Genomic DNA, 24813 nt, shown 5'->3' on the forward strand with positions numbered 1-24813 from the left:
CATCAGTTTACTGAGCATTGGCATTATTGTAAATGTACAAATATAAATGTTTCCTTATATCTCTAATGGATTCAGAAATTTAAAATTATTAGTTAGGGGGGCAAGATGCAGTCGAAAAATAATTATAAAAGTTTTGGGGAAATTATCTCAGACCAAAATAGTGCAGGCCAAGTAAAAGTGTGTGTGAAAGGCATTGGAGCACTTAAGGCACTTTTGACAATGGAGTACCGAAGTGTGACGTCATTTAGAAACAGAAAGTGTAGTACAAACGAATGGAGTACGCGCGCGTGTTGGTTCTCAAGCTGAATCACGCACTTTATGTCTTTCACACACATTTTGTGCGCGTGACGTATTCACTTCGGTACTCCATATAGTTAACACATTGCTTACAACCTGGACTATTCGTAGGGTAATATTCACCAACTAAATGTATGCATTTTATGTACGCCAATTGTTAACCCTCATGTCTTGGTTTCAACTCAGTTCTACATTGTAAACATAGTGTCTTCTTCATGTATTTTGTCCTCTCCTGTATCGAGAAAATTGCTCAATACACTTGCTATTCAGGCAAACTGTGGTGACAAACGTCAGTCTATTTCATTTGGAGTTCACTTGAATTTCTTAATAATGGTCAAGTTAAAAATTGTGCTTTCTTTAACCCCTTGCCACCGGGTTTTTACACTTCACTGCACAGTCTTACAAGCATCACTGCACAGTAGCCTCTGCGCAGTAGCTGCAGTAGCTGCCCACAGACGGCATTAACAAGGCATAGCCGTCAGCCGGCGTGAAGGGGTTAATGCTGCTCTCCTATTGACATATATATGTATTTACTTTAAATTGGACACTCTCCTCATGCCAAGTTCAGCCAACCACATGAATTGTGGGGAGAATAAATTTTAAGTAAAAGAGGAATTCACATGGAGCAATCACAAACCTTAACCTTCCTAATTTTTCACCACATACAATTTTACATCACATCAAATTTTTAATGCGTCTTTATTTTTTTAATTTAGGATACTCATTCTATCAAGTTTAATTCACTTAGAAAAGATACATAAACTTGTGGTCATACAATGCATATGATATTTTAATTCTTTACCTTAGCGGCAAACAGGCTGTGTATTTCTGGAAGGAAATCATTGGCAAGAGTCTTGTACAATTCTTTCTCACATTGCACTTTGCTCTTCTTGAAGAAATCTGTAAGTTGCTGCCAATCTTCTTGTGAATGGCAGACCAAATGCCATCGTGGTGGTTCCATATCATCTTCACTGTCAGTATCTGTGTCACTTGACTGTGGAACACTCGCACTAGATGACACGTCCTCTTCACTACTCCATGTAGTCATCTCACACACCTTATTGCAAGTTGTGGGAAGCCTGTTTGTTTTGGGGACTGTTTTGTTGGTTTGTGCATGAATTTGATCCTGTTTGATGTGATCTTTTGACTCAGAGCTAGCTGCTTTTTTTGGCTTTGTCTTCATCACTGTCTGATATTTACATGCTGAACGACTTTTGCTTGATTTCTTTTGATTTGCTTTGAACTTTTGAACATCCATATGAGATCTTTGAACTTTTGCAATTTTTGTCAATGGCTGTTCATCATCACTATCCTCTTCACTTTCACTGATTATTGCTTTTGACTTGATAACTTTGCGCTTTCTTGATTTACCGGGACCAGCCTGTAGAGACCTTGTTTCGTTGGCTTTATTCCGTCCTTTTTTAGAGGTAGATGCTTTTGTATCATTGTGGCTTTTGGCTGCTCTCTTGGCACTCTGCTGTATTTCTGTTTTTGAGGATTTACATTTTGAAGGAATGGCTCTCTCGCGTTTATTTGTACTACTCTTTTTAGAAGTTGTTATTTTGTGTTTCTTTTCATTTTCTGCTTTCTTCAGGCTTTGTTTCTTTGCTCCAGATTTCTTGGATTTGTCTACATTTTTCATCCCATTTTGATTAGGCGTGTTGTTATTGTTGAGTCTTTGTTTACTCTTTGTGTTTTTCTGTAGTTTGCTTGAGGGTGCTGATGTGATCTCACTGTTACTGGTCTTCCTCCTCTGTCCTTTCTTGACATTGCTACTATCTGTCAGGTTCTGGAGACGTTGCACAGTTACCAGTTCATGACTGCCTTCATCGTCACTGTCAACAAATAACAAAGCCAAACCAACAATCACTAAAATGAGAACTTGATCCATTCAATAACACACTACATGTAAAATGGCATTGTGTTCACATAAATATGCATGGCTGCTGCACATCTCTTAAAATGAACCAAAATTGAAACTGACATACATGTACACATATTTAGACATGTATGTATACGAAGACATCTGTATACAGGGTGAGTAAAAAAAAGCGGAACCCAAACCCCCAAAAATATATATCATATTTAAGAGAAAATGTAGCACCAAACATAATAATAACTGAAAAGCCAATTTCATAAGCTACTTTTACATGAAAAAAATTACAGAAATTGCTCAATCCGTTCAAAGAATATCACAATTTAAACACAATGACCCTAAAACCTCTTTCGTCCAAAACTGCGATTTCAAGAATTGTTGTCACATTTGTCTTCAAACAAAACATCACCAGCGATAAAACCTCAGTTTTAGAGTTCTTTTGGAGGCCTGTCTTAAAAAAAAAGGGTTTTATGAACCCCACTGTTTGCCTAACCAGGGTTGTTAATAAAGATATTGTGTACTACAGTTGTTGAAACAAGTATTCTGTGTCATTTTCTTTGTTGTTTCAAACAGTCAGAACACACAAAAACTGCTCTTTTTTTGAGGGAACAGATTTTAGGGTCATTGCGTTTAAATGGTGATATTCTTTGAACGGATGGGCAATTGCAGTAATTTTTTCATCTAAAAGTAGCGTATGCAATTGGCTTTCCAGTCATTATTATGTTTGGTGCTACCTATTTTTTAAATATGAAATATATATTGGGGGGTTGGGGTTCCGCTTTTTTTTATTCACCCTGTACATCTGTTTGGAATAAATCAAGTTATTTATCAGGAATACTCTACAGTCTTTGTTACTTATTGTTGATCAACTGGCTCAAACAATGTGCTGCTCTTGAATAAGGACCTTTCTCCAAGACTTTGTGCTAACATTAAAGACCTTTTGTTCATCTTGATGTAGTCTTACCCTTAGTGTTGCCCTACTGCCCCTACTGCCCCTACGCCACTCTTTGCTGCGTCACCCTTGAGAATTGCCACAAATTGTCACACTAAGCCTTCGAACAAACCTCTTCATTGGAGTCTGTGGTATATGTTTGATGCAGACTACCAAGAGTGGACTTCATGCAAGGTTTCATATTCCACATCCAGGACAGCAATCAATTCATGCTGCCTGGGTAGAAATCCTTGATACAATTGGTATATGTAAGTGAAGGATTGAAGGTGTTTTTTGTAATGGTTCTTGGTGTCTAAGTTTCGTTACTGATTTCTCCAATGTGATATTGCCACGTGCGTAGGTAGTCACACCATGGCTATCTGCTCCGTTCACAAGCACCCCATCACCGGCAAAGAAAGTACAGGTGGGGGCGACGACCGACGCCATCTTGCCTGACTGCAATTTTGCCGCGACGCGCGGCCACCACAAGCACTGCGTGTACATAGTACAACTGAATCCCCTGGTGTACAAAATGTACGTGCGTCGCACACAAGGAACGGTGCGCGTCAACCAGCAAAATGTCCCGCCCATGGGATGTCGTTGCTAGGTAAAGGGCGCCCTCTTTCCTTAGCGCACGGAGCCCATACATGTATGTGTTCTTGTTTATTACCATAATGATTATCCAATTGCAAATGATTATCCAACCAACTTGATTTGGTCTTTAGTTGGTTACATAATTTGGATGTCAGCTTTAAATTCACGTATGGTACTGTGATTACAATTTTGTAATGGTCAAATTTTTTTTTGTAATCACTTTGTTCTCTGCAGAGAAAATCTATGCACTGCTTAGCGTCAGTGCATAGCTTCAACAGTTATTCAGTGGACTAGCATTCCAGAGTCACACCCTAATACGCTGTACAACTACAGCTACTTGGGTCAACCAAAAGACATTTGCTTACAGAAAGGCAAACCTTACTGTTCAATTGATTAGAGTCTTAATTCTATATATCAATTGTCCCATTGAGCAAGCTCTGGAGTAGTTCCAAACAATGACTACCACTGATATTTCATGTAGCTCCAACACTGTTCCAAATTTCAACTATCATGTACGTAATTCAAATTCTTAGAATAGTTTGGTTCAGTGTGACTCTCAAATGCCAGTCTGAAATAGGTGAAAAGGACAAAGTATGTGGGCAACGTTCTGTTATGTCAATCTGTGTAATGAATTATTATTCACTTTCAAACAAGGTTTTACCTTAATTTGGAAGATTTCTTCTTCTTTTTCTTATCTCTGCCACTTCCCTTGCTCTTTCCCTTCTTTATCTTCTGTTTGTGTTTTCTCCTTGCTTCTTTCATACTTTTTATGGCTTTCAAACGGTCCTTTTTTTGCCTGCGCTTCTCTTTTAGCCTCCAGAGAGAAATAAAAACGAACAAATAGTTATGAAAAGCACACAGGTGATATCTACATTTTCTATGAATACAGTAGACAGGTAGAGCTAATGTATGTACATGTATCACTACAGACAATGTTTGGATAAACCTAAGTAGTAGGATTACTTTTGTTTGTGCTTTGCATTTCTTTCCTCTTGTGTCAGTTGTCTGTCCTCTTTATAAAGACGAGTACCATAGAAGTACCAATAGGTAGCACCTGCGCGGTCTGTTCCTAGTGGCTCTACACGCAGATTGTCACCATCATAGTCCTACAAAAAGTACAAAATATACAACCTCAATTTAAAAAAACAAGAACAGTATTTTTCAAAGGGTGGGATGGAATAGGGTGGATAGAGTAATAGACCTGTGGAATTATGTGTGCCTAGATGACTGCACTTTTAGGGAGTTGTGGTGGGTTTCTGGAGTGCATGGGTGGATGGGAAGCGACATTGGTAATGGAGGGAGGGGAAGGACGTTGAGATGGGTGCCAGGAGTGGATTAGGGCACTACAAGACAGTATACATGTAAACACACCTTTCTGAATTTCAAATGAACAAGTGGAAATTTTTCAGGATTTTACCCACAAAAAACATCAAAAGTTCACTGGGGGTGTTTATGATTCAAGCTTAGGATTCAATTTTTTTTGGACGTTTAAGTCAAAAGAAATCTTAATCACAGCAAATTGAATTTGATGTAATTATAATGTAAAAATGTACCTTAAGAACAGTAACATCTGCAGCATCAAGTCGATAGTCACACAGCGCATGTAGGATTTCTACTTTAGTTAGAGTAGGAAGCATCTTGAAAGTCACATCTTGACTGTTGAGTGGGTTGACCCGCTTCTCTCCCAGTTCCCACTGTTCTTTCATGACAGATCGTAGATATTCTAGGTGATCCTCGGACCTTGTACATATAGATAACAACATACAGGGGCTGTACCATCAATACACAGTAACGTACAGTATTTTATGCATATTTAAACAAAATATCCATTCACACTTACATTGTATATTATCAGAGGTGTTCAAGACCCCCTTATTAAAAATTAGTTTAATAGAAGGGCAATTCCATACTAATGGGCCCAAAAGTGTGACACTTGAGAAGACTTAAGTTTTGATGATAAAACTACGACCTTGGTCTCTCAATTTTTGCTGTACATGTACAATGTACATGTAAACATTGCAAGCTTTGAACAGATATCCTCACCTGCAAACGATATAACTGGTTTTGTATTTTAGAAATATAGTGGAACTGGATATTGTTTTAAAAAGTGTTAACGAAGGACAGACATTTTAGATTAAGTCACGAAGTAAGCATAACATTTAATGATCCCCTAATGTTGACTTATTTAAGAAGATGTACCCTGGAGGAATGCTATCAGTCAAAACCTAGAAAACTCAGAGTCAATGTGAAGAATTATTTGATATTTTATATTCAGGATTTATATGTACGAACAGACTGGACATTTGTCACAAAATGTCTGTCCCAGCTCGTATGTAACCCTTATCACATCATCAATTTGAAGCCAGTGTGAAAACTGTTATATTTTGGTTTGATAACAATGAAAAATGGCTTAATAATGTCACTGAAAATGCCTTTTTAGAAACTGAATTTGTCCTAAGCATACTTTTCCTTGCAGTGTGTCTGTCCAAGTTACATACACAGAAAAGATGCCTGTAATTTTTTCAAATAAAAAAGATATCATCTTTTGTCTTATCTTGTCCTAGTCACTTTGAACTTAGCAAGGTATAGGAAAAAAATGAAGAATACATGTATGTTGTAGCTCATCTTTCACCCTTCTTATGCCATGTATGCAACTTCAATAAAGTTATCTAATTGGCCCATTAGTGTGGAATTGCCCATAACCAAGTTTTCACAGCCGCTATTTGCTGACAGCAGCCTGGTTTTCAGACATGCCAATTAGCTGTGAAAAAAAAAGGACTTTTGCTGTCTTCATAGCTCTCATTGGCTCAGAAGCGGCCATTTATGACTGGTGTTGGTCGCTGAATGCATCAAAGTGCACCAGACTTGCTTGCTCAGTCCCTCACTACACTAATCCCTATATACAACATGTATACCGTAATTTTTGGAAGATAAGCCGCGCAGAGTATATGCCGCAGCACGCAAAAATCTGCAAATTAAGTTTTGAAGTCGGCGTATAAGCCGCACCGGCATATAAGCCGCACCGACTGCAGCGGTTTCAATTTTGTAAGGCCTCCAAATTCTAGTCAAAATGCAAAACCAGTTCCATTTACACTAAAGAAGCTATAAAAAGGGCCACAAAAGTTATATCAAATCATTTACAATCGATACTTTTACAAACAAATATGGAAATTGATGAGAAATAAACACCGGGAATTGCTGCCGGCTGCCCGGTCCGGTCCCCAGTCTTAAAAGTTAGTGCATGGCCCGACAGCCTGCGCCGCGCTGGTGAATGACAACATTTTCCTGCAGCACGTGAGAGAGTATGCAACCCAACGTGTGTTGTCTGACTGGAGCGCTACAAATCTTGCTTTGTGGCAACAGATGCTGATTTGTTTTGTCCAAAGAATAAACAGGTCCGTTTTTATCTCAAAACTTATCAAATTTTTGTGATTACTAACAAGTAGCATCGTTAAAAATTCCAGTTTCGATCATAACTTTCTTCGAAAATAGTCAAAACGATGCTAAAAATTTTATGGACGATTCCATTAATTTCGTAAGGGGGGATGTAGCCCCTGTTTTGAGTTTTACATCGTTTCTTGAATACACTTCAAGAAAAAAATTATATTGTGATGTTGAACAACTAATTATTGAATAAATAAAAAGTTTCAAACACCATAAATATTATTAGTCGTCTTTTTTTCTTTTTTTAAACAGTGGAAACATTGGTAATGATTGTTCCCAAGAAAGTACACCCCTTTATTACCACAAATGGTGTGGTCGGCTAACGCATATGGATATGGGGGGAAAGCATGCTGCATGGCATGCAGCACTTGTATCACGTACGGCGCGGCGTTGAAGATAGACTTGGCCAAGTCTGGGTTGCGCTCGGTCTGTGCCTAAATCATAGAGCTATAGCTCTATGGCCTAAATCCACTCCCAGTGCATATCGCATACGTCCTTATAGTACATAACGCGCGCCCTCATGCGTCAAATCCAGACCATCATGTTAAAAACGCACATGTTATTTTCAAGTGATGCAGCAACCCAGACTTGGTCAATCTGCCAAGATACACGCTGGTTTGTTCCACGTTTGTACACAGTCTGTGGAAATTAGTTTTTGCTGTGATTGGCTTCTACCGATTTCGGTAGAAGCCAATCAATCATATCACAGTATTTCAGGTAATGAGCATTTTTATTCTTAAAAACGCGCGCAGATTGTTTTGATAATATTCCTAACACGCAATCAGCGTTGTCTGCGTATTCGGGCATCCAAAGTTTCGCGGAGAACGCACACGCATCCCATTGTGAGGAGTAGAAACAGATATATGTACACGTACGTTTGAATGCTTTGAAACGGATCTGGGTACGCACAACACGAAGCGGTATCAATGGATCTCAACACCTTTTACAGGTTAACCCCAATAAAATTCCCTTTTGTTTTGAATAACATTTGAATGTCGTATTCTTTATTAATTCAATCCAAGAGCAGCTGATCTTAGCATTATCATCCCAATATAATGTGTTTGAAATCTACAAATTAAGATTACGTTTTTAAACTTTTGCAGATTGTTATCCAGCCTTCCATACCTACTGAAAATAATAAACGAGTCTTCGAAAAACGGTTACTTTGATTGGTCAAGCGATGTTGCTGCATATGCATAGAGATGGTGTTGCATATATGCATTGATGAATACAGGCGCGTGCACGCGAGGGGGGGTGCTGATGGCAGATTGATCAAGTCGGAATTGCTAACTTTTGTACTGGTATGCACATGCTCTGCAATACATGCACACACGTGTACGTGTAATACGCGTGTTGTACAATGTACATACAGTGTGTGCGCATTGTTATACGGCACTGAAGTGGAACGCACGCTGAAGTGTACCTTGTCGGGCATCTGGAAAGGCGTAAACTAAGTGATTTTCGCTACTTTTTAAAGATACCGACTTACATGTAAAGCAATTCCGACTTGAGTCAAGTCTACGTCGAAGACAGCTTTCACCGTACTTTTTACCGCTCAGTACCTTTACGTGGGACGCGGTTTCGGTTTGTTAATGACTTTCTTAATTGATAATTCATTGAGCAACAGATCTCTTTTTATACCAATACATTAAATACACATTTGAATTTCAAAGGTTCAAGGCTCAGTGTATAAGCCGCCATGTGTATAAGCCGCACTAAACATTTTCATGGGTAAAATCGACGTAAAAGCTGTGGCTTACATTCCGAAAATTACGGTAATAGAGATCCGTGCTTACTAATGCTAGAAGAAAGACCTTGTGTTGCTTTGTGGATAGCTCCATGGTAATGCGCATGCGCAGTTGTCATACATCGCCAAAAATGAATGATTTTGAAGTGTTTGTTCGGAGTTTGCTAATGCTGGCCAACAATGTGGTCAACACCACTGAAAAAATCATTTCATGACGAACAAAATACTCTATACCTTCAGTATGAAAGTTTATGAAATTTCCCAAGATATCACATTTCATAAAGGATGATTGAAAATTAAAATTTCTGAAAAGGCATGATAACATATTGGGAAAAAAATAAATAAATTCATCTTCAAATTACAGGAACAGATAGCGACTTTCAAGGACTAACAACTGCACACAGATAACTTGAATTTATAACTCACATCTAACAACTGCGCATTTGTTAAAACCTGTCTTGCCGTAATATATATTTTTCAAAAAATAGCAACGACGTGACATGACATAACAGTATAATGCAGCATATAGGGAGGTTGTTAGTTACCAACTAAAAAGACGGTGACGATCATCGTGTTCAAAGCCCGCTTGCATTCACATTTTGAAAGGTCCAGGCTTGCGGTCACAGTGCTATAGGGCGATTCCAAGCAAACACAGACATGACCCCAAAAAATTGAAATTCATTCCTGAGCTTGTTTTTTACTTTTAAGTTATTGCTAACACATGTAAGGATCAGGATATAAACTTTTTTCGCCAATCCTTCATCATTTTCTGTGAAAAAAATTCAGATTACTAAAGTTGTTCTTTGGTTGGAAAATATCAGCCTTTCAATATTCAAATGTCAAATGGTTGATTATTTTCACACAATACTAGCCTAACTATATTTTACTTTGATACTTTGACTTCAGATCTTCTCAAAACATTAACAAATTTTGGACCATAGCTCCTTGTATAGCAGTGTGGATGCAAGTTTGTTGCATTGGTTTGGGTGTGTAATGCGAGTAACCAAAAGATCAAGTTTTTGATATTGCTGCTGAATGATATTTGCCATTTCATATTTTGCTTCTTCCTTTAGTAACAACTATTGAATTGATAAAAGAAATGAAAATGATACCAAGCATGATGTTATCAGGAGGTGTTAAAAATTGAAAGGCGAGTAACCGGTAATATGAGTAATCACTGGAATGCGAGTAACCATATAACTTTCCATGATGATAATGAATAAAAACTATGACTTTTGATTTCTGATTTACTGGGTTTTTTTATAAGAAGAAATAATGTAAGTCCCTTGAAAATGTAAATTGATGCAGACTAGGATTTGTGGTACACATGTCTGAACAGTATTAGAATTCATAAGGCCTACAATGTACATCAGAAGTTTCTCACAAGTTGCATAAAATCACATTGTGTACAGTCACTCTAATGTTGATGTACAAACAGTTATAGAGCAAATTTGAGAGTTGATGAGGGAATGTTATCAGTAAATATATGCATAAATGACATTTTTAGAGTTATTATATTGTCATGTACATGTACAGTATCGTTCAGCATGTTCAATGGGCCTGTGCTGGGCACCATCAAACTTTTCTAACAAACTAAAATTAAGATTGAGTGGTAATCTTTTAATTATACTGATACTTAAAGAATGTATTAATTGATTTAATTGTATAGCCTAGCCATTTGTTTGTTTGATAAAATGATTTAGGTTGAATTAGACCTTTCCTGATTAAGATTTGATTTTGTTTCCAACCAAATGAACCAAATTGTAATGCGAGTAACCATAATGCGAGTAACCAAAATCCTTCTTTGGTTATCTTTTACTCCTTTACATTTTGTTGGTTTTATTTTGGTTTCAGTCCATACGTTTAGGGTTGTGCAACTCCATGCAGTTAAAATCTGATCAAAATTGTGGGGGTAAAATTTGTATTTAACCCCAGCCAAAGTGTCAGACAAACTGTAATGTGAGTAACTGTAATGCGAGTAACCAACCTTTCTCGCTGTATAATTTATATCTGATTTGGGTCTTCATTTAACCATTTAAGTTAAGTACTATGGTAGGCGTCCTGTAAATATATTAATTTGGTCATTGCACTTTCAGTTTAAGCAGACAGGGGAATCAAAACAGAGCCAATTTTTGACATGTCCTTTTTGTGTAATGCGAGTAACCGTTTTTTTTAGAAGAGTGCCATGATCTTGTCATGGTACGAACATACTTTTTTGCCATCAGGGTGAAGCCTTGAATATAGGTATATTTATGCAGCATAAGAGATAGATAGTCAGACTACTGCTAAAACCACAGCAATCGGAACACGAAAGGGTGCAAAAATGGTAATGCGAGTAACCGTGGAATCGCCCTATAGCTATGGACATTCCCGAGGGATTGGAATGTTAATGGTCAAAATGTAAGTCACCCAGACTCCGTTCATATGTCCATGCCAATACTATATTTGGAAATTTGAGATTTTTAAAAATTTATGCAAAACACTTTTGGCAAAAAAGTATTATCAGTGGGAAGTTATCTTTTGAACATATTTTGATTCAAAGCAGGGTACAACAAAGCACAAGGGAAATCAGTTTCAACACCATATATGTTTATTTATGCTTGGTCTTGGTCTCGGTCTCAGAAGTCTTGGTCTCTGTCTCGGTCTTCAAAAGTCTCGGTCTCGGAAGTCCTGGTCTCCGTTTCGAAAGAGCTGGTCTTGGTCTTGGTCTGGAATACCTCAGTCTTGGTCTCGGTCTCAGGAAATGGAGGTATCGACTACAACACTGTGCTGCACACTTACAAACTATCTTGGGATACTGTTTAGCTTCAGCACAAAGCACTGTGCAAATTTATGAAGCGTTTGCTGACTAGTGGTACAACTACAACACACGGTGTGCATGTACAATGTTGTGTTTATCAAGTCTATGGTATGTATGCACTTGCAATAAGCTTTTCATTCCATAACATCATATACATGTACTGGTACACTGCATTCTGTGAGCGTAGGGTGCATGTATACATGGTGTAGGGCCCACGTGCCTCACGACAGAACTGTAACCTCTCAATCTCATGTCTGGCAGGAAATCACTGTCATACCATAAAGAGCAAGGTGTATGTGTGGCTATTGTTTTAGGATTTAGTTGTTTGGTAATATCAAAAATAAAAGTATAACAGTTATCAATAAGTCATGTTTTTAGATCATTCCATTTACTCATATCATGTACAAAATATGCAAAAGGAAAAGAGGAAAGTAAAATATAACCAAAGAAGTTTTAAGTTTCCGATGTGTCTCAATTTAGATTAAATGCCAGCAAAGCAAGTTTTAAAACTGAAAACAATATTACCTCATAAAATGAGAGTAAAATCCTGATTGTAAATGCAGTGATGTGATGGGTTTGTTTTCTTTTTTTAATTACACTTTTTGAATAATACTTACACACCATCATTTTTCAATGAGCTACTGAACTTGGAGGATCAGAATCATTTTCCTACTGGCCCTGTTGACTACCACTAAATCACAGTCAAACCCATCGGCAGGCATGTAACTTTTTATTTTAAGGCCTAAAAATATTTGCACAAGTTTTGGGTACAAGTGTCATTGTTAGGTTTCCAAAAAATTCCCCTACCCATCCACTGTTTTCACTGAACATTCGGCTTGGATTGTCCATTGTTTTTTTTTCAACATGTATATGATGTACCAAGTCTCAGAGTGTCAAGTATGAATGCTACAACTAACATGAATGTACATGTACATGTACAAGGAAGATAGTCAACTGACTTAGTCCAAACAGTCCCTTTTCACTTACCTCATGCTTTTAATTCCATGTATGCCGCGAAGAAGTTGTACGACCAGATTGACGATAAAGTCGCTTTCCTCCACCCCTGCATCCAGGAAAAGGGCTTCCTCTAATTCCTAAGAAACAAAAGGCCCAAAGGGTTTATAATACAAAATGAAGACATGTTTCACTTCATTAACATACATACTGTACATACATACACGTAAACCTCTTTTCCTGGCTTTCAGCAACATATTTTAAATTTTTACTGTAAAGTCACCATGGCCGAGGACAACTGCCTTTTAAGCTAAGGTTAAAATAGTTGATTCTCCATTAGTTTTTACTTGCGTCTGTCTTAAACCACCAGTTTACAAAGGTTTTCGTCTGTATAATGTATTTGTTCAGCATGTTTTGTCCTCTATTGTGCCATGCCCATCCACACAGTTGTAATGCCCTAACTATAGTTGGGCCAGTCCAACTGCAACACTTTAGTTGGGATTGTTGGGGCATAACATCTCTACTGATATCTGAGAGTTTGGGTGTGAAATCTGATGGTTTTGGTAGGCAACATTTTTTGCCTCACCAATCATGAATCGTCCATACAAATATTGTACAATGTACACAAGGTACATGTACATTGTATTTTCCTTGAAATGGTACAGTGTGTATTGCTTTCTAAAATATTCTTACGTGTACCATATGTATGTGAGATATATACATGTAACACTAACATGTATGAACATTGGAGGATTCAGGACTATTCAGGATTAATAAATAAACATGCAAATGTGATAATAAAACTTGTACCGTAATAAAAAAGAAATAACAGCGTTGCTGTTGAAACCCCTCAGCCAGAGTCAACTTATCATTCGGAAACCATTAACCTTTAACTCAACATGGTGACCTTGACCTTTGACCCCAGAACCAGTCCCAACATGCCTGTACCAATGGGAAACCCCCTACCAAACTTAGACACCAAAATTTCATTTCTAACTCAAGTTATCATCCAGAAACCATTTACCTTAAACTGACCACAGTGACCTTAACCTTTGACCTTTTGACCCCAAAACCAATCCCAACTTGCCTGTACCTAGGGGCAACCCCCTACCTAAGTCAGGCACCAAAATCTCATTTCCAACTAAAGTTATCATCCGGAAACCATTTACCTTTAACTCACCACGGTGACCTTGACCTTTGACCTTTTGACCCCAAAACCAATCCCAACTTGCCTTCTCCCAAGGGCAGCCCCCTACCAAAGTTAGACAGCAAAATCTCATTTCTAACTCAAGTTATCATCCGGAAACCATTTACCTTTAACTCACCACGGTGACCTTGACCTTTGACCCCAAAACCAATCCTGACTTGCCTACTCCCAAGGGCAACCCCCTACCGAAGTTACAACCCCAAACAACATTTGTAACTCAAGTTATCATCCGGAAACTAAGCTGCCCGGACAGACGGACGCCCTAGGCGATGACAATACCCCTCGAGCCTCTCGGCTGAGGGGTAAAAAGTAATCAAACTGACTGACAATGGGACCACAGGCATGACAGGGCAAGGGACTCTCCACGCAATATTGGAGCGATCCTTGTCAATGATATGAGTGCGTCAAGCTGATTACCGAACACTACTGCTTGAAAGTCACCTCTGTTTTTAGGGCGACATTAGGTTTGTGCGCATGTCTGTGCTTTAGCTCGTATAAAAACCCCTCTTGTGGCCGAATTGTATCCAGTCTCGCTTTGCGTAAAAACAGCTCACCGGAGGACGTCTTTTCAATCACTTTTTTATATTACAAATAAGTTTTTGATATGCGAGATACATGTACAACAATAAATCGACAGAAATAGGACTATACTTTTTTTATCACATACCGGTAGGGCTGTGAATTTTTCGGCAAGACACTTGATGAGAAAACACCTCCGAAAAAAATACCTTTGATTCAACGTTTATCAGTGTGTCAATCGAAATGAAAATAACGTTCACGTTTCTTGGGATTTTTCACCATCTTGGAAAGTTTACTCCGAATCAAGAGAACTACCTGTACATGTACCATTGGAAAGACTAATTAAAGGAGAATACCACTGTGGAAGACTTATGAGAGAAAACCCCGAAGGAAGCACATACAAAGCTATTTAATACATACACTGAATGTAAACAAACGGCGCCATTTGTGCACAAATCCAAATAGCAGGCACACTACGCGTATGCCTGTCCCTGTGAAATGTATACATGCAGGGCACGGGCCAATCACGCGTCGGCGTGGTAGGCCTACTTGTTTGAATTGCAAACCCAGCTTGTTCAACTTGTTCGCGTTCACATTTTGAGTGGATCCAGTGCTTCATGATTGACTGCTAATAAAGGCTAAATGATTTTTGATGTTTCCTATATAGGCCTATATGGTGATGAAAATGGTAAATTTTGGCCGTTAAAATTTAAACCTGCATCTACATGTAGGCTGATGTAGCTCAGGTATAATTCACCCAAACTCCAATTGGCAAATTTTTAATGTCATTTTTTTTTTAAAGTGGGCCCAAAACACGGGGGAGGTGGGGTGTCATACCCCTTCACTAGTCAGTTTTGTCAGCCAAATCGTGGTGCTGTCGGCAAAATAGGAGAAAATGGAGAATGTAAATATTAAACACAGCTGCTCAAAACCCATGCATTTCAGTGAAACACTGTGCTCAGTGTCAGCTGTATTCCTCAGAACCCAGCCTGAGGAAAAGTAAAGCACAGCGGATACATGAGCATGTGACTGTAACCATTGCTCTACATGCTGTAAAGTGCTCAATCATCCGCTGAATCCGCCCGGAGAAGTTAGAAAGAGAAGGAAAACAACCGAGAATCTGTTCATAGTCAAATATACACTGGTTGCCTTCTGTTTCTGAGAAATCTGACCCTCTAATTGTGGGTGCTTCTAAAGGAAAGTTTTTCCAAAGAAAAAAAAGGGGCTAGGAGACTGGAATTGGAAAGAATGTAGTATCCTGACGCCACTTCCGTGGTTGTATACAAAGTCTATGGAGAGTTGATTGCATTTTCAAAGTGTTTTCTAACAAAACTGGAAATCAAATTAGGTTTTGCCCTTCACCAACGTTTAAACACTGTATACTCATTGTGTTACCTCCCGAGTGATTTTCTGCTCCCCTGGCAAAGGGACCTTCCACGCACTCGAGTATGTAGGTTTTGTGGCTGATAATATGGAGGTAGTCCAGTATTTCAGCCACATTTATGGGGCTATCTCATGAGATACATGTACAATGTACATGTAGGTGTACACGCTATTCACGCGGCTACAGGTCTTGCACAAACGATGATGGTTACTGAATACTTTAACCCTTACTCTCTGAGGGTAGTTTACTGCATGTCAGTTGGTTATGCCAATGCCCTCCAGCTGCAGTTTATTGGAGGATACTTCTATGTAGCAGTGAAGGCTCCAATTGGCAGGAGTTGGAGGCCCTGGAGGGTGCCTGATACTGACCAGCTGGGGGCACTCACTTTGTTATCAGAGGACTCTCATTGTTCTCTGTGGCATGTATTGGAATGCCTGTCCAGTTACCCTTGAAATGACATGGCAGATATTGGAGGGCCATGCAAAAAACATAGGAGATTTTCTTGAGGCACATATTGGCATGCATTGGAGGGTCAAGTAGGGTAAGGGTTAATGTACGTTTACTCGTTACACCAGGTTGGACGACGTCTTCATTGCATTACAACTGTCATCCAGGGTATTAATTCTACTACCAAAGCGAAAAAATTAAAACACATTTTTGTCATATTTTTACCTGATGCAGGAAGCTGAAATTTCGTTTACATCTTTTTGTCTCCAGAATAATGCAAACACTTGGTTTAACCCTTACCCTACTAGACCCTCCAACGCATGCCAATATGTGCCTCAAGAAAATCTCCTATGTTTTTTGCATGGCCCTCCAATATCTGCCATGTCATTTCAAGGGTAACTGGACAGGCACTCCAATACATGCCACAGAGAACAATGAGAGTCCTCTGATAACAAAGTGAGTGCCCCCAGCTGGTCAGTATCAGGCACCCTCCAGGGCCTCCAACTCCTGCCAATTGGAGCCTTCACAGTCAAGATAGTTTATCCTCCAATTAACTTCAGCTGGAGGGCATTGGCATAACCAACTGACATGCAGTAAACTACCCTCAGAGAGTAAGGGTTAAAAAACGTAAATATATCAATGGGCGATGTGTTTACCGAAAATTAACCGCAGATCACGCTTTCGTCTAAAACATTCTCAGTACGAACTCCCCGTTTGAAGACTTATGAGCATGTGCAACGCAGTTTAGGCCTTCTATGCAACGTGTATGCAGGCTGTGCATGCACGTGCGTTCTTATGCATTTGTAGTCTTCACACGACATGTTCGTGCTCAGGACATACATGCACTCACGTATTATGCACCAAAAAATCACTGGTGGATTTGGTCCTGATTTTTGCAAAAAATGATAAATACGCATTTCGTACTGAGCAACATGGAGAAGTTACACTTTCATGAAGATCGCTTGCGATTGACTTGCGCGCTTGCGCACACGGGTAGCATCAGATGGGCCAATCACAGTTAGTCTGGTTCCCTGACTCCATTGTCCTTTGGACTTCAAATATGGGGAAACAGTCTAAATCACAGTGCGCTCTGATTGGGCACCATCGAGGCACCCAATCAGGGAGCACTGTGATTGGCCCATCTGATGCTAGCCATGCGCGCACACGCACAAGTCAATCGTAAACGATCTTAATGAACGTATAACTTTTCCATGTTGCTCAGTACGGAACGCGGATTTTTTTCATTATTTTTTGCAAAGATCAGGACTGAATCCACCCATGATTTTTCGGTGCATAATACTTGAGTATGTCAAGAAGGGATTACAGGCAACTCGACCGTTTGCCATCTCGACCGTTGTACCAACTCGACTGTTGACCCAACTCGTCCGTTGACCAACTCGACTTCACTTTCGAACCAACTCGACCGTCGTACCAACTCGACCGTTGACCCAACTCGTCCGTTGACCAACTCGACTTCACTTTCGAACCAACTCGACCGTCGTACCAACTCGACTGTTGACCCAACTCGTCCGTTGACCAACTCGACTTCACTTTCGAACCAACTCGACCGTCGTACCAACTCGACCGTTGACCCAACTCGTCCGTTGACCAACTCGACTTCACTTTCAAGTCAACTTGACTGTTTGCCAACTCGACCGTCGGCCAACTCGTCTGTTATACATGTATGTACAACTCGACATAAACCTTGGGTTGCGTGATTTGATTTTTAGTGTGCATACTAAAAAATAAAAAGATGGACACTGAATCTGTGTAACAATTTTGTTTCGTTATAAAAATTACACACAATCTAACTGTTCTCACTTCAATGTGCCCTGTGATTGGTCAGGTGACCAATCAAAGTGCCCTGTGATTGGTCTGTCTGATGCTTGCCAGGAAACAGTCTAGCCAGAGCCATGCACAACTCTACATTTCCTGAATTCAAAATGGCAGCCGCAAACAAGGTGTTTGTGGCAAGGATGTTTCCCAAATTGAAGGTGAAATCCCTCTTTTTTTCCCAAAGGTATGTAAACCTAACCACCACCATTTGTATTTAAATTCCCACTGAAGCCTACAGGGGCGCATAAGGCAGTTTGAAGACTGTTTTGGGGTGAAATCTGAAGATTTTGATTGGTGGTACGAATGAATATGGTAAAAAAACATTATTAGTAACGCAATACGGCTATGTACCTAGGACTCTACTATCGCCCGACCATGTCCAAATGTTAAAAAAGGTGATTCGTAGAGTCCTAGTTACTCAGACTATCTGGAGCCCATATGCGCACAAAAATCATCTGTTGGTGGCAGCCATTTTAAATGTAAGAAGCGAAGACCGAGCATGACGTTGCGCTTATGCAAATCGATGTCACTCAAGCGCGCAAGTTGCGATGCGATGGCTGTTTCTTGTACAATTGATTCACCCATACTGTATGGCTGCGTGCTATAATACTATAGGTTGAGAGATTGTACAAGAAACAGCCGTCACATCGCAACTCGCGCGCCTGAGCGACAAGATCGATTTATATAAGTGCGACGTCACAGCTTTGTGGTCATCGCTTCTTACATTTAAAATGGCTGCCATCAACAGACGATTTACGTGCGCATATGGACTCCAGAAAGATTAAAAAATTTCTCGAAAAATTGGATTACACCTACCGTAAGCATCCCAGAAGTGAACAGCTGAGACATCATTATATAAGCACCTATCAAAGGGTCCCCCCCCCCCCCCTGCGCAGCCCCAGGTCCGATGTCGGGATTTGGTCACGTTTTTCAGGCCCCGGGGTGGGGATTTTGGTCACTCAAATTACATTGTTACCATTGCCGGGCTACATGGAAATGCATGTACTAGTGCACCCAATGTATGTATGTCGGGGTATGGTCGGGAATTGTCACTTAAATTTTGCCCGAGGGGTGGGGATTTTGTCACTTCAAAAGTGACAATCCCCACGTCTTGGGTGGGGCAGCCCGGGGGGGGGGGGGGGGGAAACAATCGATAGGTGCATTAGACCAACTAACTGGGGTGCTAGAACTCCTGTTTTGACATTTGGGATGTGGTCTGTCGTCAAAAAAGGAGTTCTAGCGCCCTAGCCCCATAAATGTGGCGAATTTACTAGACTACCTCTGTAAATAAAGGCCACACTTCCACCATGTACAAAAACATGTCGAACTTTGTCAAATTTTTATTTTCACATTTAGGCTTTTTGTAGTTTTTTTTGCTTTAGAACCATACTCACCCTCTTTAAAGGCTAATCAGAAAGCGCTGCCTTTTTCAGATGTCTATTTTTCGTGAAATGTCCAGATTCGTTTGCACACGTTTGCTCTTTAAAATTTCAACATGAAATTTCACAAAAATTAGACAGGTTGTGAAAAAGCCTAAATGTGAAAATTAAAATTTGACAAAGTTCGTCATGTTTTTGTACATGGTGGAAGTGTGGCCTTTATTTACAGAGGTAGTCCAGTAAATTGGCTTCTTCTAGAACTATGATGCTCCGCGGAGCGGAGCCTCATAGACAGCTTACCCCGCAAAATTGTTTGCTTCTACAAAACACCAAATAAGTACAAAAACGTCCATCACAACCAAGCCATTTCCCACAGAACCGCTGCACAGTTTGCCCCTAAACTCCGTACTATAACTCTTGACATTCTCACGTTATGTGCACCCAACAAACATCGGTGGATTCTGTCGGTTTTTAGGCCAAAATGATGAAAAATATGCCCTTTCCGCACTGTGCCAACCTGACACTTGTAACATGCACGCAGAATGATCGATCGATTATTTTCAGTTCGCTGGACTACCTCCGTATTATAAGTCACAAAGCCACGTACGGCCTGTGCGTGCGTCAATTTTGGCAAAGTGCACTGCGGCTGTTACCCGTCATTCCAAAATCTTTGGCGCTCTGTAAAGTGCCCGGATGCAATACGCGACCACGGATGAAGAGCGCACACAAGATGGCGCGCTTCACTGCAGAGTGCTTTAAAGATTTTGGAATGACAGGTAACAGCCACGGTGCGCTTTGCCAAAATTGACGCACGCTCAGTGGATGATTAAAGCTTTCGTCTGGTTCCTCGACCCCTTTAGCCTCTTGACTATTATTAGGGTGGCCGGGAAACAGTCTGGAGACGCCATGCTTGTCAAAAAACGTCTGCATTCTTTGACGATTTACCATGATTTTTGGATAACTAGACCTCTGAAGGTACCGAATTTAACAATTTTGTGCTATTTAGCAGTCATACTATAGCTGGGTTGATTTTCTGCTCACAAAATAATTTCGATCTTTAATTAATTTTTGGTTCCCCCTAGCAACGGGACGCTCCGCGCACAGGCCGTACGTGGCTTGGTGACTAAATACGTTGTGGGAAATGGCTTGGTTGTGATGGACGTTTTTGTACTTAAATGTTGTTTTGTAGAAGCAAACAATTTTGTGGGGTAAGCTGTCTATGAGGCTCCGCTCTGCGGAGCATAGTTCTAGGACTAGGAGTATAAATTGGCCACATTTATGGGGCTACTAGCGCCCTAGCTCTACTGAGTGGAGCGTTGAACTACGGTACCCTCCGTACAAACGCTCCACCAATTTGGCATACTTTGGTGACGGCTTCACAGTAGCATGATAGTGTACATACCCACGCGAGGACAAAAAGACCCCCAAAAAACGGTAAAGAGAATACAAATGAGAAAGACAGTAACCCTGGATAGATCCACACATTCATGACATTCCATAAGACCCCTTATATTGTTCCCAAACAGCGGACATTTTGAAAAAAAAAACCAGCAAAATAGTCAGAAAACTTACAGCTCAATGTGTTTGCCGTGAAGCTCAGACCTTGCTCCGACTTGCCGAATGAGGGCGTCTGACGTGACGTCACCGTCGTTGCTCGATCGAAGGAAAAACAAGTTGCGCTTAAGCAACGACTGTTTCATGTAGTCATATGTGTCCCGCGCTAAAAGCTCACACTGTCAGACGGCGCGGGGCACATATGTCTACATAAAACAGTCGTTGAGTAAGCGCTACTTGTTTTTCTTCAATGGTGACGTCACATACGCGCGCGACGAATTATGCATCAGTCATGTCAGTGATGGACTGTACAACTCGGCAGACACATTTAATTGTGAGCGGTAAGTTCAGACTATTTTGTTCTTTTTTTCAAAATTACCGGTTGTTTGGAACAATTTAAGGGGTCTTATGGAATGTCATGAATGTGTGGATCTATCCAGGGTTACTGTCTTTCTCACTTGTATTCTCTTTATCAGTTTTGTTTGGGCCTTTTGTCCTCGTGAGGGCATGCACAAATTGCATACCGTCATGTCGACTGTGTACCCATCACCCAAGTATGCCAAATCGGTGGAGCGTTTGTACGGAGGGTACCGTAGTTCAACCCTCCACTCAGTAGAGCTACTAGTACTAGCGCCCCAGTTAATAGTGCGACAACCAAATGTATTGTAACTTTTTATGTAAGAAACTTTGCGTAATTTTTGGAGCAATTCCTCAGTAGAGGGTGTGAACCTGGCGTGTGGCCAGAGATACAGTGCAGCAATACCGCGCGGTCCTACTAAAGCACGTCAACAAGCGTCAACAAGCGTCAATGGTCGTCAATGAGCATCAATAAATTTTGTGCATGCTTTTGAACATTAAAAGTAGCTTTATATGGTAGAAAAAAGCAATAAAGAACATCTTCTGCATATCAATTAAAGTTAAAATTATTCAAAAACTTGGTTTTTTAACGTGAAATGTACGACGAATTTGTCGATTAGTGTTGGCCGCCATCTTGTTTGGATGGCGCTGTACACTTCGCGCATGCGTAGTATGGCTCTGTACACTTCACGCATGCGTAGTAGGGCTAAGCTCACTGATCTCTATATAAAGACTGGATAGCAGATATCCATACACCAGTCTCACAGTAGACTTTGCATATTGACCAATTCGCCCCCGGTCTCACAAAGATGGTCGCGTATAATACGAACGTTCTACGCGTATATACGCGCGCGTTGTATCAACAGTTGACGTGCATTTTGGTCACGTACACATATTATGATGTTCTAAACAGGACACATTTCCGTAGTGATTATTATTTCCAAAACGCCGAAAAAGTGAACTGCGGCATTAAAAAAGTAAACCGGCACGACGTTAGAAAAATTGTAAATCTTGGTCACTTGTGGTGGTCAAAATATAAGTTAAGTGAACCGCGATGTTACAAAAGAAATCATGCCGTCTATAAAGACGGCAACTTGTCCTTTGTAGATCACCAGCCGGTCTCACCGGTCTCACCAATATGGCGTCAAATTCATTCATTGTGCGGCTCTTTATCCGCTATCCAGTCTTTATATAGAGATCAGTGGCTAAGCTTCACGTAAACAAGATGGCGGCCAACTTTAATCAACAAATTCGTCGTACATTTCGCGTTAAAAAAAACAAGTTTTTAAAAATTTTATCTTAAGTTTAAGATAGTGGATATTTTGCCGGAGGTAATGACGGCAAACTAACGTTTACTAAAGGTTTGCCGGCGGCAATCCATATCAACAGAGGGCGCTGTACTCTTTAAGATAGGGCTCCATTATAAGATGTATTAAATTCCCACCAAAAGTTGTGTAGCACGTTTGGTGTAGTGGTAAAGCAAAGGCTCTAGTAAGCGGGATGACTCGGGTTCGAATCCGACCGGAGCATATTTTTAAGGTTTTTTTTCTCATCCCCAAATAAATAAGAATATTCTTCTTTTATTATTTTAACATGTCTCAAACATTTTTTTGCAGAGTATTTAATTTTCTTTTTCAGCTTTGTGGCTCTGGAGGATTTTTTTAATAAAAGGGAAATAAAGTCCGAAATTATAAAATGGTCCGAGTCCCATCTTGTGAATACGAGGTTACAACGATAAGTTTGGCATGGAGCCAGACTAAAATTTGTCACCGGAAAATGTTCAAGTACAAAAAACCAGTAACTGCGCATGTTCAGTGCATATCCGGCAAACTAACGTTTACTAAAGGTTTGCCGTCTCCGGCAAAATATACACTGCCTTAGTTTAATTGATATGCAGAAAATGTTCTTTGTTGCTTTTTCTACCATATAAAGCTACTTTTAATGTTCAAAAGCATGTACAAAATTTGTTGATGCTCATTGACGACCGTTGAGTCTTGTTGACGCTTGCTGACGCGCTTTAGTAGGACCCATACCGCGGCCACACTACTGAGGGCTAACCCGTGACCTACCTCGATCTCAAAATCAGGAAGTGAAAATGTGCTTCGAAACAACGAGCAGAAATGTGCGATAGCCGGAACTTTCCAGCTTGATCGAATGTCTTCGATGGAGACATCTAACTGTCTCCCTTTCGCTGCTTCTTTCATATTTAACAATGTTTGAATATCCGCCTGACCATCTGCCGTGTTGAAACTCAAATCTCGTATTCGTAGGGTTGATAATATACAAAACTACGAGGAGACAATTTGAGACTATGCTGTGACTGTCGTGACTGTGTGCCGCGTATAGCGCGCTACATATCCGCCGTTTGCAAGTACATGAAGTACAAGTACTTTTGCACAAAGAAGCTGAGGACATAGCGCCCTCATTCGACAAATTAAAGTACCGGTAAGGTCACGTGTGCGCCGCAATAAAATCAGGAGTACTGTATTGTATGTAGTATAAGTGTTACGCATGATAGAGCCGGGGAGCTGAGTTGAGCTGAGCCTAAGCTGAGCTGAGGTCATTTGAGGAAGTTTGGAAAAAAGAGCCCATGTGTCAGCCTCCATGTCACTTTGTTAGTAACGAGGTAAGTGTATAAAGAATAGGCTTTGGAATTCTTACCAGAAATTACGGCAATTGTGTAGTAGACCGGGAGCTAGGACATTATTTGTAGGACTAGGTTGAGTTTAGCTTGAGTGAATATGTCAGCATGTCAGCTGGAGTTGAATCCCCCTGGAGTTACTGTCAAGTTAGGTTGAGTTTAACAATTTGAACACAAAAAATCTGAGGTCGGATGGGGGTCAGGGGACCATGGTCAAGTGTCGAAAATTTCGAGGAGTAAGCAGAATACCCCGCCACTCGGAAATACACCCCTAAAATCACTGGCTACGAGCATGGAGGAATAAGAACGAGGTTGGAATCACTGCAAAAGAAACAATTCAAGTCCATTGCCAGGTACGCGGATACTGAGTGGGCAGGTGGGGGTCCATTATTTGAGAACGAAGCAACACAAAATGAATGGGAGTTGCTGAAAACAATTCTAAGTCCAAACCAACCACCCTGTTGGCGGCTACGAAGCTACGGAGTGGGAGTCCCCTTGAATATGCTTGAGAAAGAAGCAACACAAAAGGAATGGGAGTTGCTGAAAAAAATTCTAAGTCCAAACCAACTACCCTGTTGGTAGCCCCATAAATGTGGCCTATTTACTGGACTTCCTCCGTAAACATAGGCCACACATCCACATGTACAAACAAAAATCGTGTCGACTTTGCCAAATGTTGATTTTCACATTTAGGCTTAGTTTGTAGGGTTTTTTTGCTTTAGAAGCATACTCACCCTCTTTATAGGCTAATCAGAAAGTGCTGCCTTTTTCAGATGTATATTTTTCGTGAAATTTCCAGATTCATTTTTACATGTTTGCGTATGAAAAATTTCAACATAAAATTTC

At 40.2% G+C, this 24813-nt stretch overlaps 2 protein-coding genes across 2 annotated transcripts in view; one reads left to right on the plus strand and one right to left on the minus strand.

Annotated features, from left to right (window-relative positions):
- Positions 1-23674, minus strand: part of LOC119723070 — a 37078-nt gene extending 13404 nt beyond the window's left edge. Inside the window, 6 exon segments of the mRNA XM_038193573.1 lie at positions 1100-2132; positions 4360-4512; positions 4662-4804; positions 5252-5438; positions 12677-12783; positions 23396-23674. Of these exon segments, the coding sequence (XP_038049501.1) occupies positions 1100-2132; positions 4360-4512; positions 4662-4804; positions 5252-5438; positions 12677-12783; positions 23396-23530 (1758 nt within the window). The 5' untranslated portion in view covers positions 23531-23674.
- A 72-nt stretch (positions 23675-23746) lies between these two features.
- LOC119723080 (adenosine deaminase 2-like) overlaps positions 23747-24813 on the plus strand; it is an 81586-nt gene continuing 80519 nt past the window's right edge. The window contains exon 1 of the mRNA XM_038193604.1: positions 23747-23952. Within this exon, the coding sequence (XP_038049532.1) occupies positions 23917-23952 (36 nt within the window). The 5' untranslated portion in view covers positions 23747-23916. The remainder of the gene's footprint in view (positions 23953-24813) is intronic.

Source organism: Patiria miniata, unplaced genomic scaffold (genome assembly GCF_015706575.1).
Source record: "Patiria miniata isolate m_02_andy unplaced genomic scaffold, ASM1570657v1 HiC_scaffold_1, whole genome shotgun sequence".
In the NCBI taxonomy this organism is placed as follows: domain Eukaryota; kingdom Metazoa; phylum Echinodermata; class Asteroidea; order Valvatida; family Asterinidae; genus Patiria; species Patiria miniata.